The sequence below is a fragment of the Colius striatus genome, chromosome 12 (genome assembly GCF_028858725.1).
Source record: "Colius striatus isolate bColStr4 chromosome 12, bColStr4.1.hap1, whole genome shotgun sequence".
Lineage (NCBI taxonomy): Eukaryota > Metazoa > Chordata > Aves > Coliiformes > Coliidae > Colius > Colius striatus.
In genome coordinates, this window is record NC_084770.1 from 13,876,847 (window position 1) to 13,893,298 (window position 16,452).

At 39.4% G+C, this 16,452-nt stretch overlaps 1 protein-coding gene across 7 annotated transcripts in view; it reads left to right on the forward strand.

Annotated features, from left to right (window-relative positions):
• Positions 1 to 16,452, forward strand: part of DOCK10 (dedicator of cytokinesis 10) — a 156,687-nt gene that overhangs the window by 49,583 nt on the left and 90,652 nt on the right. For all 7 annotated transcript variants that reach the window (XM_062005368.1, XM_062005369.1, XM_062005364.1 and 4 more), the window contains exon 2: positions 9,649 to 9,768. In XM_062005368.1, coding sequence (XP_061861352.1) covers positions 9,649 to 9,768 — 120 coding nt within the window. The remainder of the gene's footprint in view (positions 1 to 9,648; positions 9,769 to 16,452) is intronic.

Below are 16,452 nucleotides of genomic sequence, written 5' to 3' on the forward strand. Positions count from 1 at the left end.
TTATAGTGGTCATGTATAGATGATACTACATCTTCCAGGTAAAGCTGGAAGGCTTTTTTGGTCTGTCTACAGATCTAGGACTTCATACATCTAAATTTTAGTATTTAAGTGAAAATAGGCAACGTAGTTTATTTGTGCATTGTGTTGCAAATTCATCATAAGACTTAAAATAGTCTTTAGCATGTAATGAATGGACATTAGAGTTTTCCCTTCAGTCCTTGAAAAAAAAAAGAGGCTCCTCTGTACTGTAAAAACAAAGTCTACTAAAAATAAAGCTTCTTTTTTTCAAAGTAAATGAAAATATTTTTTAAAGACAGTTTTGTGTTGGGCCTGTGCTATGCAAAATCAGCCTGCTTGAGCAGCAGGATAATGCTAAGTGAGCTTGATGGGGCAGTGGCTCATCTAGCCCATCTGGCATAGCCTTCCTTCTCTCCTGCCCCTGAGCCTACGCATAGGTGGCCATGGGTAGATTGCTCCAACTCCCTTACTCATTGAGTTTGTACAAATGGAGAGGATGGGTTTGGTCTGATATTGTTACCGTAATCAGTTCTAATATTGCTTTATAGATACTGTAGTTGTCAGAGCAGGGTTTTTGCTTTTGCTATAAATGTCATCTGAGTGCCACTTCAGGGCAAAAATTGGGAGCCTTTTTTGAAATGCAGATTTTCCTTAAGCTACAATGACTCTCTCTGTATTCTGGTTGTATACATACACGTGTGTTTATACACACAGTCAAAAGCGCTATTTACATTAACTTTGTACTGTGAGTTTAAAAGCTTTGGTCAAATGCATCCTGCAATCTGCATGTAGTGTTTTTATTAACATATCTGTTTTCTACTATGAATCTGCCCACTTGAAACTGTGCTAGAAAGGTGAACATGAAGCAAAGAGTGTTTACAGAGTAGTTGAACTAGATGCAATCCAGCATCCCCTTTGTGGTGCCCAGGGCAGGACAATTAACTTCTCCTTTCCTGGGATGAAGTAATCAGTAGCGAAGCAAGTGGCTGGGTGAAGTGCTGCCCCACAGCTCCCACCCTTTCTTCCCAAGCCCCTTCCAGCACATCCTGCCTGCCTGTTCATGTATCTGTCAGTGTGAAGATGAATGAATTGCATATTTGTCTTTGCTTGCTGTGAGATTCAGTATGGTCTTTAAAGAAAACCTTTTGTTGCTATGACCGTGTTTTTGTTTTTTCTGGCTAAGGTCAGATAAGGAGATTTGAGTGACTGAGTGTTGCCAGGTTAGAGGTCTGGGTAAATTAAACTTAAAAAACACCTTAAGATACTTTACAAGACTTTCTTGTTTTTTTCCCCTAAAGTGACCTATGGGCAAATATTTAGTCTAGACTTCAGAAATACTCCCTATTTAGAAACTATTGGTTTTGACATTTTGAAAAGCCAATCGTGGAATCTAATTTAAAAAGTTTGCAGTTTCTGTAGAGATCATCTTGTCAGTGGCATGATAATGCTGATTTTACTAATTTGCTGATTGAACTAAGTTTGCTTATCTCCTTCCTAAAAAGGGTTTTCAGCTACTGCATAAACACAGAGGACAAGTTAGTTGTTTTTTTTGTTACCTGGAATATTTTGTAGACTATATTCGTAATTTTATCTAATGTCTGAAATGGCAAGTGCCAGTCATTGAATGCAACACAGTGAGGATACAATGCTGGGTCTATAATGGTTGAGAACAATAAGTCAGGAAACATTTGCAACTAAGTTGAAGACATCATGAAGCATCCCCTCTCAGCCTCCAGCATGGATGCTTTGCTAAACCAACAGTCCTGTGTGGCTTGTACATCTAACAATGAGTGAGATAGTTTTATAAGAGTTGTTGCTTTCAAAATTCATAATGAAAGTGATGATAAATTCTAACTTGATAAACAGAAGGTACTAGAAAGAGTGGGTTACTTCCAGTTGCCTGAGAATGTGTCTCTGTGGTTTGAGCAGTCTTAACCCTGGTCACTTGTCAGTTAGCTTGCTGGAGAAGTTACATGTCTGCACCACTCCAGTTTCTGATGGCTGCAGCTGGCCTATCAGTTAAAACAAAATTGATCTGAGTTAGCTCATCCAGATCAAAGTTGTTTCAATTTTGCCAAATATTTAGCACACTGAATGCTCTTATGGTAACTTTTAAAGTGGGAAGACTCTGTAGACTTTGCTCCACAAAACAAATTTCCAATGTAAGCAATCAGGTATCAACCCCTCCCAGCTGTTAATACAGAATAAATCTCATTTAGTCAAACAAATCCCTTACTGGTGTTAAATTAGAATTTTCTTTGAATAAAGAGACTTTAATGAAAGAAAATAGCTTTTCACTTTCTTGATTCCCAGGAGGATCTTCCCCGGGTTTCCCTGCTTTTACACTGTTTAAGCTGATAGGCACTGCAGCATTTTGGAAACTGATTTCTGAATAGCTAGGAATTTGGGGGGTTGAATCCTTTTGTAATCGTTTGCAATTTATTCTGTATGAGTGTCTTGTGGGAACTGGCAATCGCCTTAATGAAATTTATTGGCATGTTGTCTGCAACGCTGACACCGAAGAGCGTATCAGTTGTACTGTGCAGCCCTGAAAGACTGGCTGGATTCATTCCAAGCACAGCTCTCCAAGGTTTACTGAAAGATGTAACAAATTAAACATTTGGACCCAACAAGTGAATGTGTTCTAGGGTAGAAAGGGAGTGTTGCAGAAAATTTTCTTTGTACCACTAATTTTAATAAATTTGTTTGCTGTGGATCACATACTGAGCCAAGTGCAGCCTTTGTAACATGGCCGGAAAGTTTGTTGACCATAGATGCCAGGAAGGACCATCTGCCTGCTGATTTTGGCTGTGTGTCCCTGTCCTTTCCCCAAATGCCTTTTACAGATGCTGAATTTCCTCCCCAGTGCATGAAATGCAGAACTTACTTTCCTTTAAGAAAGTCTGTAACACAATGATGGAGTGTGTTAGGAGCAGAGAGACGACAGGCCTGTGGGGTGAGAGCATTTTGAGTTGATGAGACTTGTTACTCCCAGCTCAGCAGTTTGCAAGTGTTGGGGACAACATAATCCCCTTGTGGCTGCTCTATCTCTGCTCACTGGTTACTAATGCTGCCAGGAGCACGATGGGTCATGTGGCTGCTCACTGGTAATCTCAGCTGCTGGGGGAAAACGGTGCACTTCCCAGGGACGTCAGCCCAGGTGTCAAACTGCTGTACTGCATTAGACCTACAAAAAAAGCAGAAGTTTTGCTGACTTCAGAAAAAGTGAATGGTTTTCTAGCCTCAGCTCCTTCATTAGGCTAGTGTGCCTCAGAACTGCTGAGCAGTTTGCATCACTAGGACATCTAAAGATAGGGTTAAATTCAGCCGTTTCACTACACTTCCTCCAAAAGTTGCAGAGCTCTGCAGAGCTTCAGTTTGGACAGGCTTGGCAAAGATATAGCTAAATTAAATTGGCCCACCCTGGTGGAATAAAATTAACTACATACATTAATGATATATATATAAAAAAATAGTCATGTATTATGCCAAAGAGAGTATTTAACTAGGGAAAGGAGAGGAAGAATGAGAAGCGTGAGAAGCACTTCACATTGATGTCATCTTGGAAAGTAATTTCTTTTGCTGTTGAGAGTTTTAGTAGGATTGGGCTTGGTTAATAGTATCATCCAGAAGTCTATAAAAAAATGAAGGAAGGTAATGCTGTTAATTCAGCAAGTGTCTCTTTCTCTTGTAAGTCTGCCCGTGTCAGTATTTCAAATACATACTAGAAGGAATTGTACTTTTAGACAAGCCACAGCTTGGATGAAATATAAAATAAGAGTCCCTCTTGATGACCAATTTGGCCATTGCAATTCTTTTCACTATATTTTATGAACATACATGTCATGAAGGTATTTTAGTCCAAGTAACAAGTCCATCAGATTAAATTCTTTCTTTATATCAGATTCTTTAGTTTTCTTCTTTCTGGCATAGGGAAGAGAAGAAATTAATTTAAACATCTGTATTAAGTTGAGTAAATTTTAGATGCTCGGGTTTTGGTGTTTGTGAATAATACGTCATTAAAGCATTAGAAAATCATGGCATTTGGTCTAGTTTATTTTCAAAAGGGGAAGTTCTTGGGATGACTATCCAGAGACTATTGGTCTCAGTTGCATCATTTCCTCCTTTAGTGAGTGTTCACAGAAATAGAACTTCAGGAGGATGATATGTAAGTCATTTTACCATATAATTATGAAGAGGAGACAGGTACTAGCATCAATGCACAGTATCTGTGTAGCTGGAGACAAGCCAGGTACCATCTCTGTTTCTGTAAAATCATTTATGTAGATATTTTAGGTTATTATTACTGGGAAAAATAATGCTTTTGTACCTGATGATGGTGATCAAGCTGTACGTCACTGATGGAATCTGGGCCGTTTCACCCATGTGATTATCCCTCTGTGGTATTGGCTCAAGCACTCATTAAAGATCTCTTCATAATTCAAAAAGAGTTTGGAAGAGTTGAGTCAACAACATACAGAAATGTGCTCCAAAATACTGCCAGGGTGTGAAATAAATGGTACTGCTGTGATTGTTGTAGCAGGTGAGGAGTCGGAGAGTGCCTTTTTACTAGATGTATTCACAGCCATTTCAGTACAACTAAATGTAATTCATTACTCACTTGAGGTAGAGAATATAAAAAGCATTATAAAAATTCAAGCCAGCATAATTCAGTCTTGGCACAGATTGCTAGGTTGGTATGTGTCCAAAAAGAACAGACAAGTTAAATTGAGAAGAGACAGCGCTACGGTTATTAAATTAGCTTTAAATCAGCCCTACTCATTTACAACTCTCTGTTAGTGCTCACAGGGAAAAGTTGGCTAATCCCAGCATCACCACTTCTGTCTGCTCACTATGAGAAAACTGAGCAGTCATTCCACGCCTTCTAGAGATAAACTAAACCAGCTGCCACTTCCCATCACAACTGCAGTACTAAGCATTGCAGTGCTAAGGTTTGCTAAATTCAAAGTAGTGCCTCTACAAATGATGGAATTGGCGTCTATGTTGTATAGTCTTTTTGTAAGAACAAAAATTGATAAAGAGGCATCATTTCTGTTACACTGTCATGCTTGATGCTGGCACAGAATACACTAAATTATCTCTGCAGTCAATGTATTGAAATAGGAAAACATCACCATAAATATTGCAGTGCTTCCCTGAAAAAGTTTGCAGTAATTCAGATAACTTCACACCTACTAACAGGTATATTATGGATGTGTAAACTTTCTGGTAAGACTTCTCTGTTAATATCTATCAAAATGTTTCCATCAGATCATGAACTTTGCAGCACTTCAGAGCAAGAGAATTAGTGCTATGGGAACAGTGGTGTTCACAGACTTGCTCAGTTTCTTTGCTTCAGGGTTTTCTCTACTTGCATCCTTGTCTCATGTAAATGACTTTGCAGCTGTCAAGGACAAGTTTTCCACTGCAGTGTTTCAGACAGCTATAAGAAGTGGCTTTCTGAGTGCTGCTAGTTTCTGAAGAGAAAAGAGAAGCCAATATGACATAGCTTACCCTGCCTCCACCTGCCGCTGAGCATCTGTTTGATGTTAATTTTGAAGGAGATATAGCTACGCTTACCACAACCTCGCAGGGATTTCCAGGGGGAAGAAGGAATACCTCTTCATTCTGCCAGCCCCAGCAAAAAGGGTAGTTCCCACTGGTGTGGAGAACCTGTGAGTCCTGCACATTTTTATGGGATTCCCCCAAATTTCAAGAGAAGTCCCAAGATTTGTGGCATTCCCCATTTCATTCTTCCTATGACTTCAATAGGAAGGTGAGCCACTTATGGGGGTTTCATGAGTTTTTGAAAGCTAACATTCTTGGTTTCCAAGGAGCATCCGACCAAGATTTGTACTGTGTCTCTGGTTTTGAAGAGTAGACATTTATAGATTTGATGGCATGTCTGACATAAAAAGTTGAATGTGTTGCAAAGCCATTAGCCTAACAGTATCTGCTCTAGGAAGGGGAGGTTTTCAGTATAGTCAATGTCACAAACTTTCTGCAGAAAAAATCCATGGTTTAGTGAAACTGCTTCACAGGAAAAATGTCTGCATCAAACACTTGTGCCTCATAAATGTCAGTGCATGTATTTTTTTTTTTACTTTGAATTTTCTTGCAAGTGGTTGCTCTAAGGTTTCCCACTGAAGGTAACAGTTACACTACTACAAGATTGCTTTCTACTGAACTTGGATTGAGTGAATTTGTTCAGACCTGGACGTCATTCCCAAAATGAGTGGTACCGCTGAGATGGCACACTCAGTGTGTGCTGATGTTTCATGTTTTAAGCTCCTTGAAACTGATGTCTATATAGGAATATTTAATAACTAGATACAATGGTAGATGTAATGAAGGAGAGTCTAAAACTTGTGGATAAAGGATACTGTGGTGACTCAAGGTAACTTGAAAAGAAATGAGAATGAGCACATTGTGAGATGATTGGATGAGGCTGTACGTTCCTGTAGGGAACTGCTGTCTGTAAATGGCAGACTGAAACTTCACTACAGATTAATACTGCTTCACAGCTCAAGTATTTTTTGAGCAGGATTGGTTTTTAATGTATCAACTGGTATAGGACAGGGCTTTGTACCAGCTTCAGATAGTCTTAATGTAACATGAGTGGGTTAATACAAAGTCTCCTGTATCCTAGTGGGGTGCCTTGTCTTACATGAACATCACACACTGGTATGCAGTCCTGTCACAGAATCTTAGTTAAACTTCAAATCTGTTTCTTCCTATTTGGACCTTTTGTATTTTACAGTGGCCTTCTGCTAGTTTCTTTTTTTGTTTTGTTTTGTTTTTTTTGTTAAGAGTCCTGAGTTTTATTTCTAAGTAGATCTGTCCCTCATATTTCTGAGGTAAGATGGACAACTGACCTTGTACATCTCCAGATTCATCTAGGAAAGAGTCTACAACAGTATTTGTGTGTCAGAATCCCTTTTTATTTTATTCATACAGTCAGATATTTCAGAGGTTTCCTGTGAGTTGGTAGTTGAAGATATATCGTATTTAGGTAAGAACAAATACCGCAAATACTGCTTCCCTTTCCTTCCTCTCTCTCACATCCCACAGCAGCATTCACAAACTAGTTTCCTTGGAAAAGATCTTTTAAAAAAGTTCTATTTATTACTGTTATGTGTTGATCTTGTCTATCTTTCACAAGTCTTTAGTGTCTCAGCATCAGTAGATAGTGTTTTTGCTTTGTGATTGCTAAATACAAATCACTTTTACTAATTCTCAAGCCAGCAAATAGGACTGAGAGAGCTAATAGATTGAGAAGAGAGTTAGACTGATCTGCTGAAGGAGCAGCTCCAACTTTTAAAATTGCATCTCTGTCCTTGGAGGTTTTCAGGACTCACAGAATCATTATGGTTGCAAAAGACAAGATTATCAAGTCCAACCACTAACCTCACACTACCAGGCCCATCACTAAACTAAACCATATCCCTCAGCACCTCAGCTATGAGTCTTTTGAATATCTCTAGGGATAGTGACTCCACCTGGGCAGCCCATTCAATACTTAATAACCCTCTCAGTGAAAAAGCTCTTCGTAACATCCAATCTAAACCTCCCCTGGCACAATTTGAACTCATTTCTTCATGTCCTATAATTCATTACTAGTGAGAAAAGATCAACGCCCACCTCACCACAACTCCCCTTTCAGTAGCTGCAGAAGAGTGATCGTGTCTCCTCTCAGCCTCCTCTTCTCTAGGCTAAACATCCCCAGCTGTTCCTCATAAGGCCAGCTCTCCAGACTCTTCACCAGCTTCATTGCCCATCTCTGGATATGCTCCAGCACCTGAATGTCCTTCTTGTAGTGAACATACATTACATTTCACAGATAGTGAAAAGAAATACTGAGAGCAAACAATGGCTGCTTTGCCACAACAGACAGATTTAAACACTGATGTTACAGTCCCAGTCTCACTTCTCAAGGGGTCATTTAATACATGTGTGATGCCAGTACTTCTTAAAGTACAGCCATTACTGTGGCACACTCTGCAATAACCTCTGTAAAACAGTACCAATGTTTTCATACGCAGAATGTCCTGCAAAGAATAACTTTTGACAGGTTGTCATTATATTGCTCATTCCTATGAGCTTTTGAAATCTACTGCACCAAAAATATCGTGTGCCCTCTAAGTCATGGGGGTTATGAATAATACGACAGTGTGGTAAATAAAGACTGTAAATGTGTAAGCACAGATTAGGTATTTTAATCAATTGGACAAGTTCCTAAGCTACCTGATCCAACTTGTCCTGCTTTCAGCAGGGAGTTGAAGACCTGTGGAAGTCCAGAGTTATTGCGTGATTTTATCATAAGCTGTTCAGCAATTGAATAACATCCTAGGAACATCCCAGTTTTTTAATCTGTTTTGGATGACTGTGTTGCTGATAATTAAACTGTTCATAGATGCATTTGATACCAAAGAGAGTCTTAAGCTTAATATAAAAAGGAAACAGTGTTCACTATAGTGGGGGAAAAATCTTGAGATGACTGTAATTACTAAAAAAACAGAAACTCTCTTGAATGAAGTGAAAAGAGAGAGGTATTTGTTTATTTGGACTATTATATGTATAATGGACCAAAAATTAATGAGATATATATAATCAAATACAATGGAGAATCATGAGATTGTCCATTGGAGAAATATGTTTTATGGACATGTGAAAGCTTTCTTTTTCAATAGACCGTGGTCTTGGTGTAGGGAAGAGAGAGGGAAATTTTGTATTATTCTGGCTGATGTTCTTGCACAGTGCAAGAGAAATGGGTAAAATACAGCTTAATGTACACCATTGCAGCAAACTGCAAAATTCCTGTGCAAAAGTGTTTCTGTATTTACTTTCCACTACTGTCCTTTTTTTCTCTCATCACCTGCTTTTCCATCCTTTCTAGCAATTCTCTTGCCTTTTTTCACTTATCCTTTCTGATGCTTAAGTCTTTGAATTAAGCAAATGTCATTTTACCACATGACTCTGCATTTGTTTAGTGTATTCTAGCATGTCAGATGGGCTTCTCTTTTTTCTGTTTTTGGGTTGTATTTCAAGACAGTGTGGTTTTACATTTGTTTGGCCATTCCCATCATAGTTTCTAACTTTACAGCAGTTTTAGTCAATAATAGTAGTATTACGATGATGCTAATCCATGTTCTGACAAGAGGAAACTATAAGGACTGATGCCAGACTCTTTATTACAGGAGAGTAACTGGATTATTACCAAGTAAAACAATGTGGTGGCACTCACAGACTACCAGCAGTTCAAGAGGTGGGACTATGTAACAGAGTGAAAGCATTAATAGGTTACTGATTCTAAAACATTTTAGCTCAAAGTTATAGCTATGTTCAGTTCAAGTTGTGTCTTTCTATCTATCTGTCTACATGTATCTATGGAGGAAGAGTGTTCCTGAGAATAACAGGTAAGTTAATGTGGTGGTTTTGGTCTCTGAGCTGACTGTTACAGCTGGCCCACTGTTCTTGAATAAGCTCAACTGCAACAAGCTGGGAACATGGAGGAGGAAGAAGTTATTCACGCTTTGGTGTAAGAAAGGAAAAATGCAGCAGATTTCAGTTTATGAAGGGGAAGGAAGGCAAATGTGAGAGATTACCTGGTGTTTTCTTTCTTTTCCACAGCAGGAAAAACCCAAACTCTTGGAGCCTTTGGATTATGAAGCTGTTATTACAGAGATTGAAAAAAATATTGGAGATAACCAGTTTAAGGATCTGATATTATTCCCTGATGATGACTTTTCAGTAAGTACAAGGCAAATAAGTATTATTCTTTCTCTTAGGGTTGTCTCTTCATTTATTTAATCTTCATTGCTAGATGCAGAGCCAGAAGATGCCCAAGGGCTCTCTAGGATTTTTTTTAATTTATGCACAATGCCTTAGTTCCCTCCTACCAAATTTACTCTCTTTTTTTTTCTCTGATGTTTGTATATGAATGAGTTTACTGTTCAGGATTAGGTAAAGTTGGAAGCCTTGGTTACTCCCAAATTTCAGGAACTCTGAAAGAATGCTTGTCCGTTTTCTCAGCACAGTGCTAGCTTGGCCAGTGCTGGAATGTCTCTCTACTGTTATAACCTAATTTAATCACACTTCCATGATTTACATCTAGTCTTTCTGATTCTATTCTGTTTAATTTGTTGGACCGCTAGAATCAGACAGCCCATGATTCCCAGCCTTCTACTGAAAAGCAGACTGTTCAGATGGTGGCTGTGACATGTTTCCAAGCTATGCCATTGCTGACATTAGACTGCAAAAGAAAGATAAATCCAAATGGACTTGATCTTTGGGATTTTTTGGGTGGTCTTAAATTCTTCTCCAGTGGAGTTTGAGATCTGGCATCCTGAGTAATGGGAGGGGTGCAGAGTCCCCAGTGCTGAGGCAGGCTCCCATGGAGGGATGCTCACAGGCAGTGGATACTGGAGCCCACAGCTGTGGAAGCTGCCTGACCTCATCCCAGGTTCCCCATTGCTTATCCTGGCAAAATACAAAGAAATGGAGAACCTGGACAGCCGTCTCTGCAGCAATGATGGGGAATCTTAAGAGGGCAGAGGCTGCCTGCAGGGCAGCTGGAGAGGTGTGCTACCAGGCAAGTAAGCTGGCAGATTGCCTGCATCTTCTAGCAACTTCTTCAATATCAACCAATTTCTGTAAGTTTTAGATTTTGATGGCTAGGCATTCTCTAATGGAAATCCGTTTCCTTTTGTCACCAGTTGTAACTGCTGTGCAAGGACCCTTCCCGTCGGCCCATGGCAGTGCTGCTGTCCTGTGGGGCCAGATTAATCTAATCGACTGCTTTGTTTTACTAAATGGCTCTATTTCCTTGGTGGCATTAACTGAGTTAATGTGCTCATGGGATTGAGAGGAAACTGAGCAGAGCAGATTTCCTCATCGTCGTTAATTCCTTTATTCATTTTGCTCATTAGTGAATTTATGAAATTGAAATTTAGCATTACAAAGCTGACTAGACATACCATGTGCTGTTACAAGGCCCTCGAGCCCCTTGATTTAAAGCAACTGGGCTCAAGTCAGTGGAGCAAACTCTCTTGGTGAAAGAAGAATCACGTCCTATTGCTTAAGACTTCTCCCTGACAAACTGAGTTTTCATATCCTTATTTTCATTTAATTTTGAGCAGTTGCTGTCTGGCTTTGGGTAGCTACTTCTGTTTTGTTTCCACTGTGTTATGATTCCAACTATTCTGCATAATCAATTTAAATAAAAATAAGAAAAAAAAAAGAAGAAAAGACAGATGAGAGAGGTACTTGCATAGCAGAGGTGGCCTATACTCATAGAAGACTAGAGGCAGTGGTAAGTAGGGTCAAAGTACTTGCTGACAGAGTAACCTCTTTTAGCTATTCATTTGCACAACATGGATGAGTAAAATGCTTGCAAAGTTTACTACATTTGGGTTGGAGACACTCAAGTTTATCAATACAATATTACTGCAAAACCTGTCTCTTTATTGTTATCTTCCTATGAAGTCAGCTGCAGTAACAAGAGTCTATGCCACCAGACAGGACTGCCCAGCTTTCGTAGCAGACATGGTTTTCAGCTGCAGAGTTTCTATTTATAGCCCAGCTTCTTCCTGCTGAAATATCACCTGTGCCCAAAAGTCTTGCTCAGCCATTTGAGTAGAAAGAGAGCCATGTCTGACTGAATTAAGAGATGCTCAGGCTGGCTCTGAGTGTTATTTAATGTGATAATGCCCCAGGAAATGGGCAATGTTACTTTTTAACTCCTAATGATTGCAATTGCTTCAGACTATGTGACTCAGTGTTGATGCAGCCCCAGTTTGGGCCTTTATGTTAGCACATCCTATGGACAAAAGCCACTTCACAGTTAAACCCTGCCAAAAGAATGAGCTGAGGCCGTGAGCATGAGAGAAAACTCTGCTTTTAATAATGATTTCTCATTTCTGGATGTGTAGTATTGACTGCATGCATCAGATATGGGTGGATTACAATCATAGCTGCTGTACTGTCTGGACTTCTGTTTTCTCTCAGAATTGATAGAAATTTCTGTTCTCACAAGACTTTTGTTGGTCACGTCCAACATCTTACGAGAAGTCTGTGGAACAGGCAAGAGCTCTTGATTTCAATCTCAATCCAATAGACTTTGTTCCTCCATTTCTCTGTATTTCAACAGGAGAATACAAGATGTATACATTACACAGGTGCACTCTCTGCTTTTATTCCAACCAGGGAAAAGATGCTTCACTTTTTGGTAACTGTGCTTCATAATATTGGGTTTTTTTAAATCATTAATTCACATCAGTTCCACTTTTAATTTTCCTAGCAATGCCTTGCTTGCTAACTCTCCCTCTGCCTGCCCAAAGTCCCATTTCCCATGGAGAAAAAGCATGTCAGCTCAGCTTCATTTTTCACCTGCTGCTAGATCACATGAACAAATTCTTTTCGTGTTATTATACTATGAAATAACAGCCAAGGGAAATTTCTGCAACAGTAGAGCAACTGTGTGGAGGAAGGATCTGCAGATCTTCACTGTCACATGAATACAAGCTTGCACTATACTTCTTTGTGATAGTAGATGGGAGATGATGAGCTTCCTGTTGCACTAATAAAAATGTGTCTTTGGTGGAGATGCTGGTAGGTTTTCTTCCTCACCATTGGGTTACTGTGCTCCATTCATCTTCTGTTAACCAGACCTGGCCACAATCTCCCTCGACAACTGGAACCATTTCTTCTGGCATTCCTATTTCTCACTTTTCTCCTACATGTTTACCAGAAAGAAGGCCATGAAACAAACATTCACTCAGATTGGTCTCCCTCTCACCTTTAACCATTCCCATCCTAGTCTTTCACGGATTTCCTGTCGTACATTTGCACTTCTGCTCATAAGTGCCTTCATGTATCCAAGCAAAATGTTTGCTGTATCCTTTCATAAGTGTTTTTTCATCCTTTCTTAGTGTCACCATCCTTAGAAAATTCACTGAACCCTTTTTTTTTACATCTTTTCTTAGGTCTTGCGTAGAGTCCCTGATGCCTTCCCTTAGTAGCGACAGGCTGAGCACTGTTGTGCTAATACCTTGGCTTGTGTAGAGGTGCAGTAACTACATAATGTTAGCAATATATTGATGACTATAAGTTAATCATTAAAAAAAAGGTAGCTGAAAGTATTCAATAGGTACTTCAATTTGAAATGGTATAAAAGTATGTTCAACTGTCTGGGTCCATGAACATTTGTTCCTCCTTCTCTTCCCATGTACTATTTTTAAAACCTCTATTTGAAAAGTGGAACTCAGACTTTCTTAAACTAACTGTATAAATATGGCTGAATTAGAACCTGCAGTAGAAGTAATACTTCATTGCAGAAATTTAGGACAGGTCTAAGATGGCGAATCTTACCTGTGTAATGCAAAACCTGTTAAAGTTCAGTCTGACATGCGCTCCTGGCTCTTCTGGGCTTTTGAAAGCCCATCCAGGTGCCCTTCAAGTATCACAGAGATCTTAGAAGAGGGACTGAGTCATGCAGCACTGATATCTCCGTCACTGCTGGTATGACTATTTCCAGGCTTCTTTTTTTAGCTCTGAAGAAGGAAAAGCCAAAATCTCCCTGTTTTTCAGGTTGTGAAACCTGTGCTATTTAGAGAGACAGAAGTTGTTTGTTTGGTTACACAAGTTCACAATAGAACCAGATGCATCTTTAGAGGGAGAGGGCAAGAGCAGGCAACAAGAACACGTCTTCACTTGAAACAGGTCATGTGGGCCATAGAGGCAGCTCTAAGCACAGGACTTAGGGCTTCCTTGGAAATAACCCTGTAAACCTGATTGTTATTTCTGAGATCAGTAGGGTTAGAGTGGTGAGATCATGAGTTATTTTCAATAGCACATGAATTATCTCCCACTTTCCCATGTGACAAGCAGTAAGTGCTTATCCTTGGAAGAGCAGAAATCGAGTCCAGTAGTCTCATGCCTAATGGGATATGGGTATCCTTGACATACAAGTTCACATCAGCTGGGACAGTGAGAGGATACACTCCAACTATTTAAATAGAGAGAGCTAATACAGTCAGCAGAGCAAATACTGGGTGGGCAAAGCATAGCGTCTCACACTGAACATGATTCAGGGAATGATGGTGCAAAGTCTGTCCTGTACATGTGTTGTCTGCTTGCTCTCTGTCCCCACACACATACCTCCTCATTGAGGTCTGTGCTGGGCCAGCAGCCTGTTGGGAGCCTCATATAGCACCAGCATCTGCATTGGTGATATTTGTCCAGGGAAGCTGCATTTCCTCCTGCTTTTTAGTTTGATGGACTAACTCATGGCAGATTTTGATAATGTTAAGTAAATCTATTTACTTGGATTAAAGTAGGGCTGAGCAGCTTTTCTTTAGAGAGATTGAATCTAAGCAGTAACATACAGAAACGCTTCTGCCTGTGTGCGGTTAGCTCTCTTAGAAGAGCTGCCTTTTCAGGAAGTAAATATAATCATTTTTGATGCATCCGTCTAAAGATTTAACCACCAGTAACATGCTTTCAGACTAAAAGCTATTAGAATAGATTTAGACTGAAAATGTTTGAAATGGCTAATGGAGTTTGAACTCCATTTTCAAGTACTAAACTCGCCATATCAATGGGAAGTAGACACTGTCTGAAAACATTCTTCCTAATCAGTTGTTGGTAAGGAGCAATATTAACTTGTGGCTTTCACTGTAGAAAGTGGATGTAGCAAGAGAGTGCATAATTAAATTGCACATTATAACTAATCAAACACCTGGGGCTGACAGTTCATGCAAATGAGACAGCCTGTCTGAATGCCAGAAATCATTGTTGAATATAGGATATTTATATAAAATAGATTAAAATATGATTTAGAAGAATTATGACATTTAATATTTTAGGCTCATACCTGCATCATTTGATTATCACAGTTTGCATGCACAAATGAGAAGGTAGTTGGCCTCTGATTTGAACTGACAATTGTGATGATTGACTAAACATTAGAAAATTAGTCTGCATTCAGAGCTGAACTCTATAAATAAAACATTTCCCTTTTTTTATGACTCTTTCAGAAGCACTTAGTCTGGTTTTGAAATTTAAGGGGTTTTTTTCTGAAATAAAAAGGTTTTGGTGAATACCTGCCATGCCTGATCAACCTTTAAGAGCATAGAACTTTGGCAGTAATCAGCTACGAACAGGAAGTGTTTTTTGTGGCAAGGCTTTTGCAGCGAAGCGGTTGAACAAAACTAATTCTCAGAAGGGAAGTACTTTGTAGTTTTAAAACAAGTTTAAGCATAACAATACACAAGATTTTCTATGTCCCCATTCTATGTGAATAAACGTGTAATATTTTTTGGCAATGTCTACAAGTGCCACAAATGCAATGTTACCTACTTTCTCTGTTCTACATGGCAATGTTTCTTCCTTTCAAGTGCAATCTTCTTGAGAAGGAAAGTGAAGGAGTGTATCACAGGCTGAGTTACATGTCTTGTTCAGCTACAGTCTGTATAAGGGAAGGGAGGCATAATGACCCCATTAAGGCAAGTTAGCTCTTTTGGTCAATGTGTTGCTATGAATTGGCAAGAAACATTGTATTAGGTAAAAAAATTTACTTGCTACATGTCTTAACTAAAAAAAAAAATACTGGAAACTATCTTATGTGTAATACATACAGATAAGGCAGATAAGTTTTGTTATAGGCAAGCAGAAGAGGTCATTGGTCTCTCTTGTAGCTTAGTCACCATCCTGACATGTTCAGTGCAAGTATAGAGTGCATGACACATCTTGGCTCTTTTGTGGCATCCTTAGTCTGGAAACAGCAACTGATCTTCAGCAGTGGTGATATCATGTAAGGACAGTGTGCATGCTTTGTGGCTGCCGCTGCCCTGGGAAGAGCTCCACAGGATGGACTTCAGGGGCACCCATGAGTTTTCAGCTGTGCTTGGGGATTGCATCTTTTCAGGACCACTTAAAAAGGGGGACTTAACATGTTATATATGTGTGAAATAAAATTAATGAAGCACGTTGCAGAGACTGTGGGTACTCTCTGAAGTCCCTAAACAACCAAGGATTCAGACATCTTCACTGTTACTAAATGTGGCATGAAAATTCAGACTTCTCTATCTGCTATCTCTCTCACTCATAGACTAAATGATTGTGTAAATCTCCACTGCATGTGGGCTTTGGTACTATAGCTGGTTAAAGCCCAAGAACCCACATTTAGGAAACTGCACTTAGCTTCTCAGAGCTGTTTAGATTTGTTTTGGGTTTTCTTACTTTGTGATATCTAACAGGCACCATTGTTATTTTAGGGAGCCAAAGTGTTTTAAATCATGTCATATCCTGAAGTATCCAGATGAAACAGAAAAAGTCTGGGGAATCCCGTGACGTTTGCATCTGCCTAAGTGATAGATGTCTTTCATAATTATTCATGTGGAAAGTTATGGGGACAATCAGAGAGGTCTGTGTAAG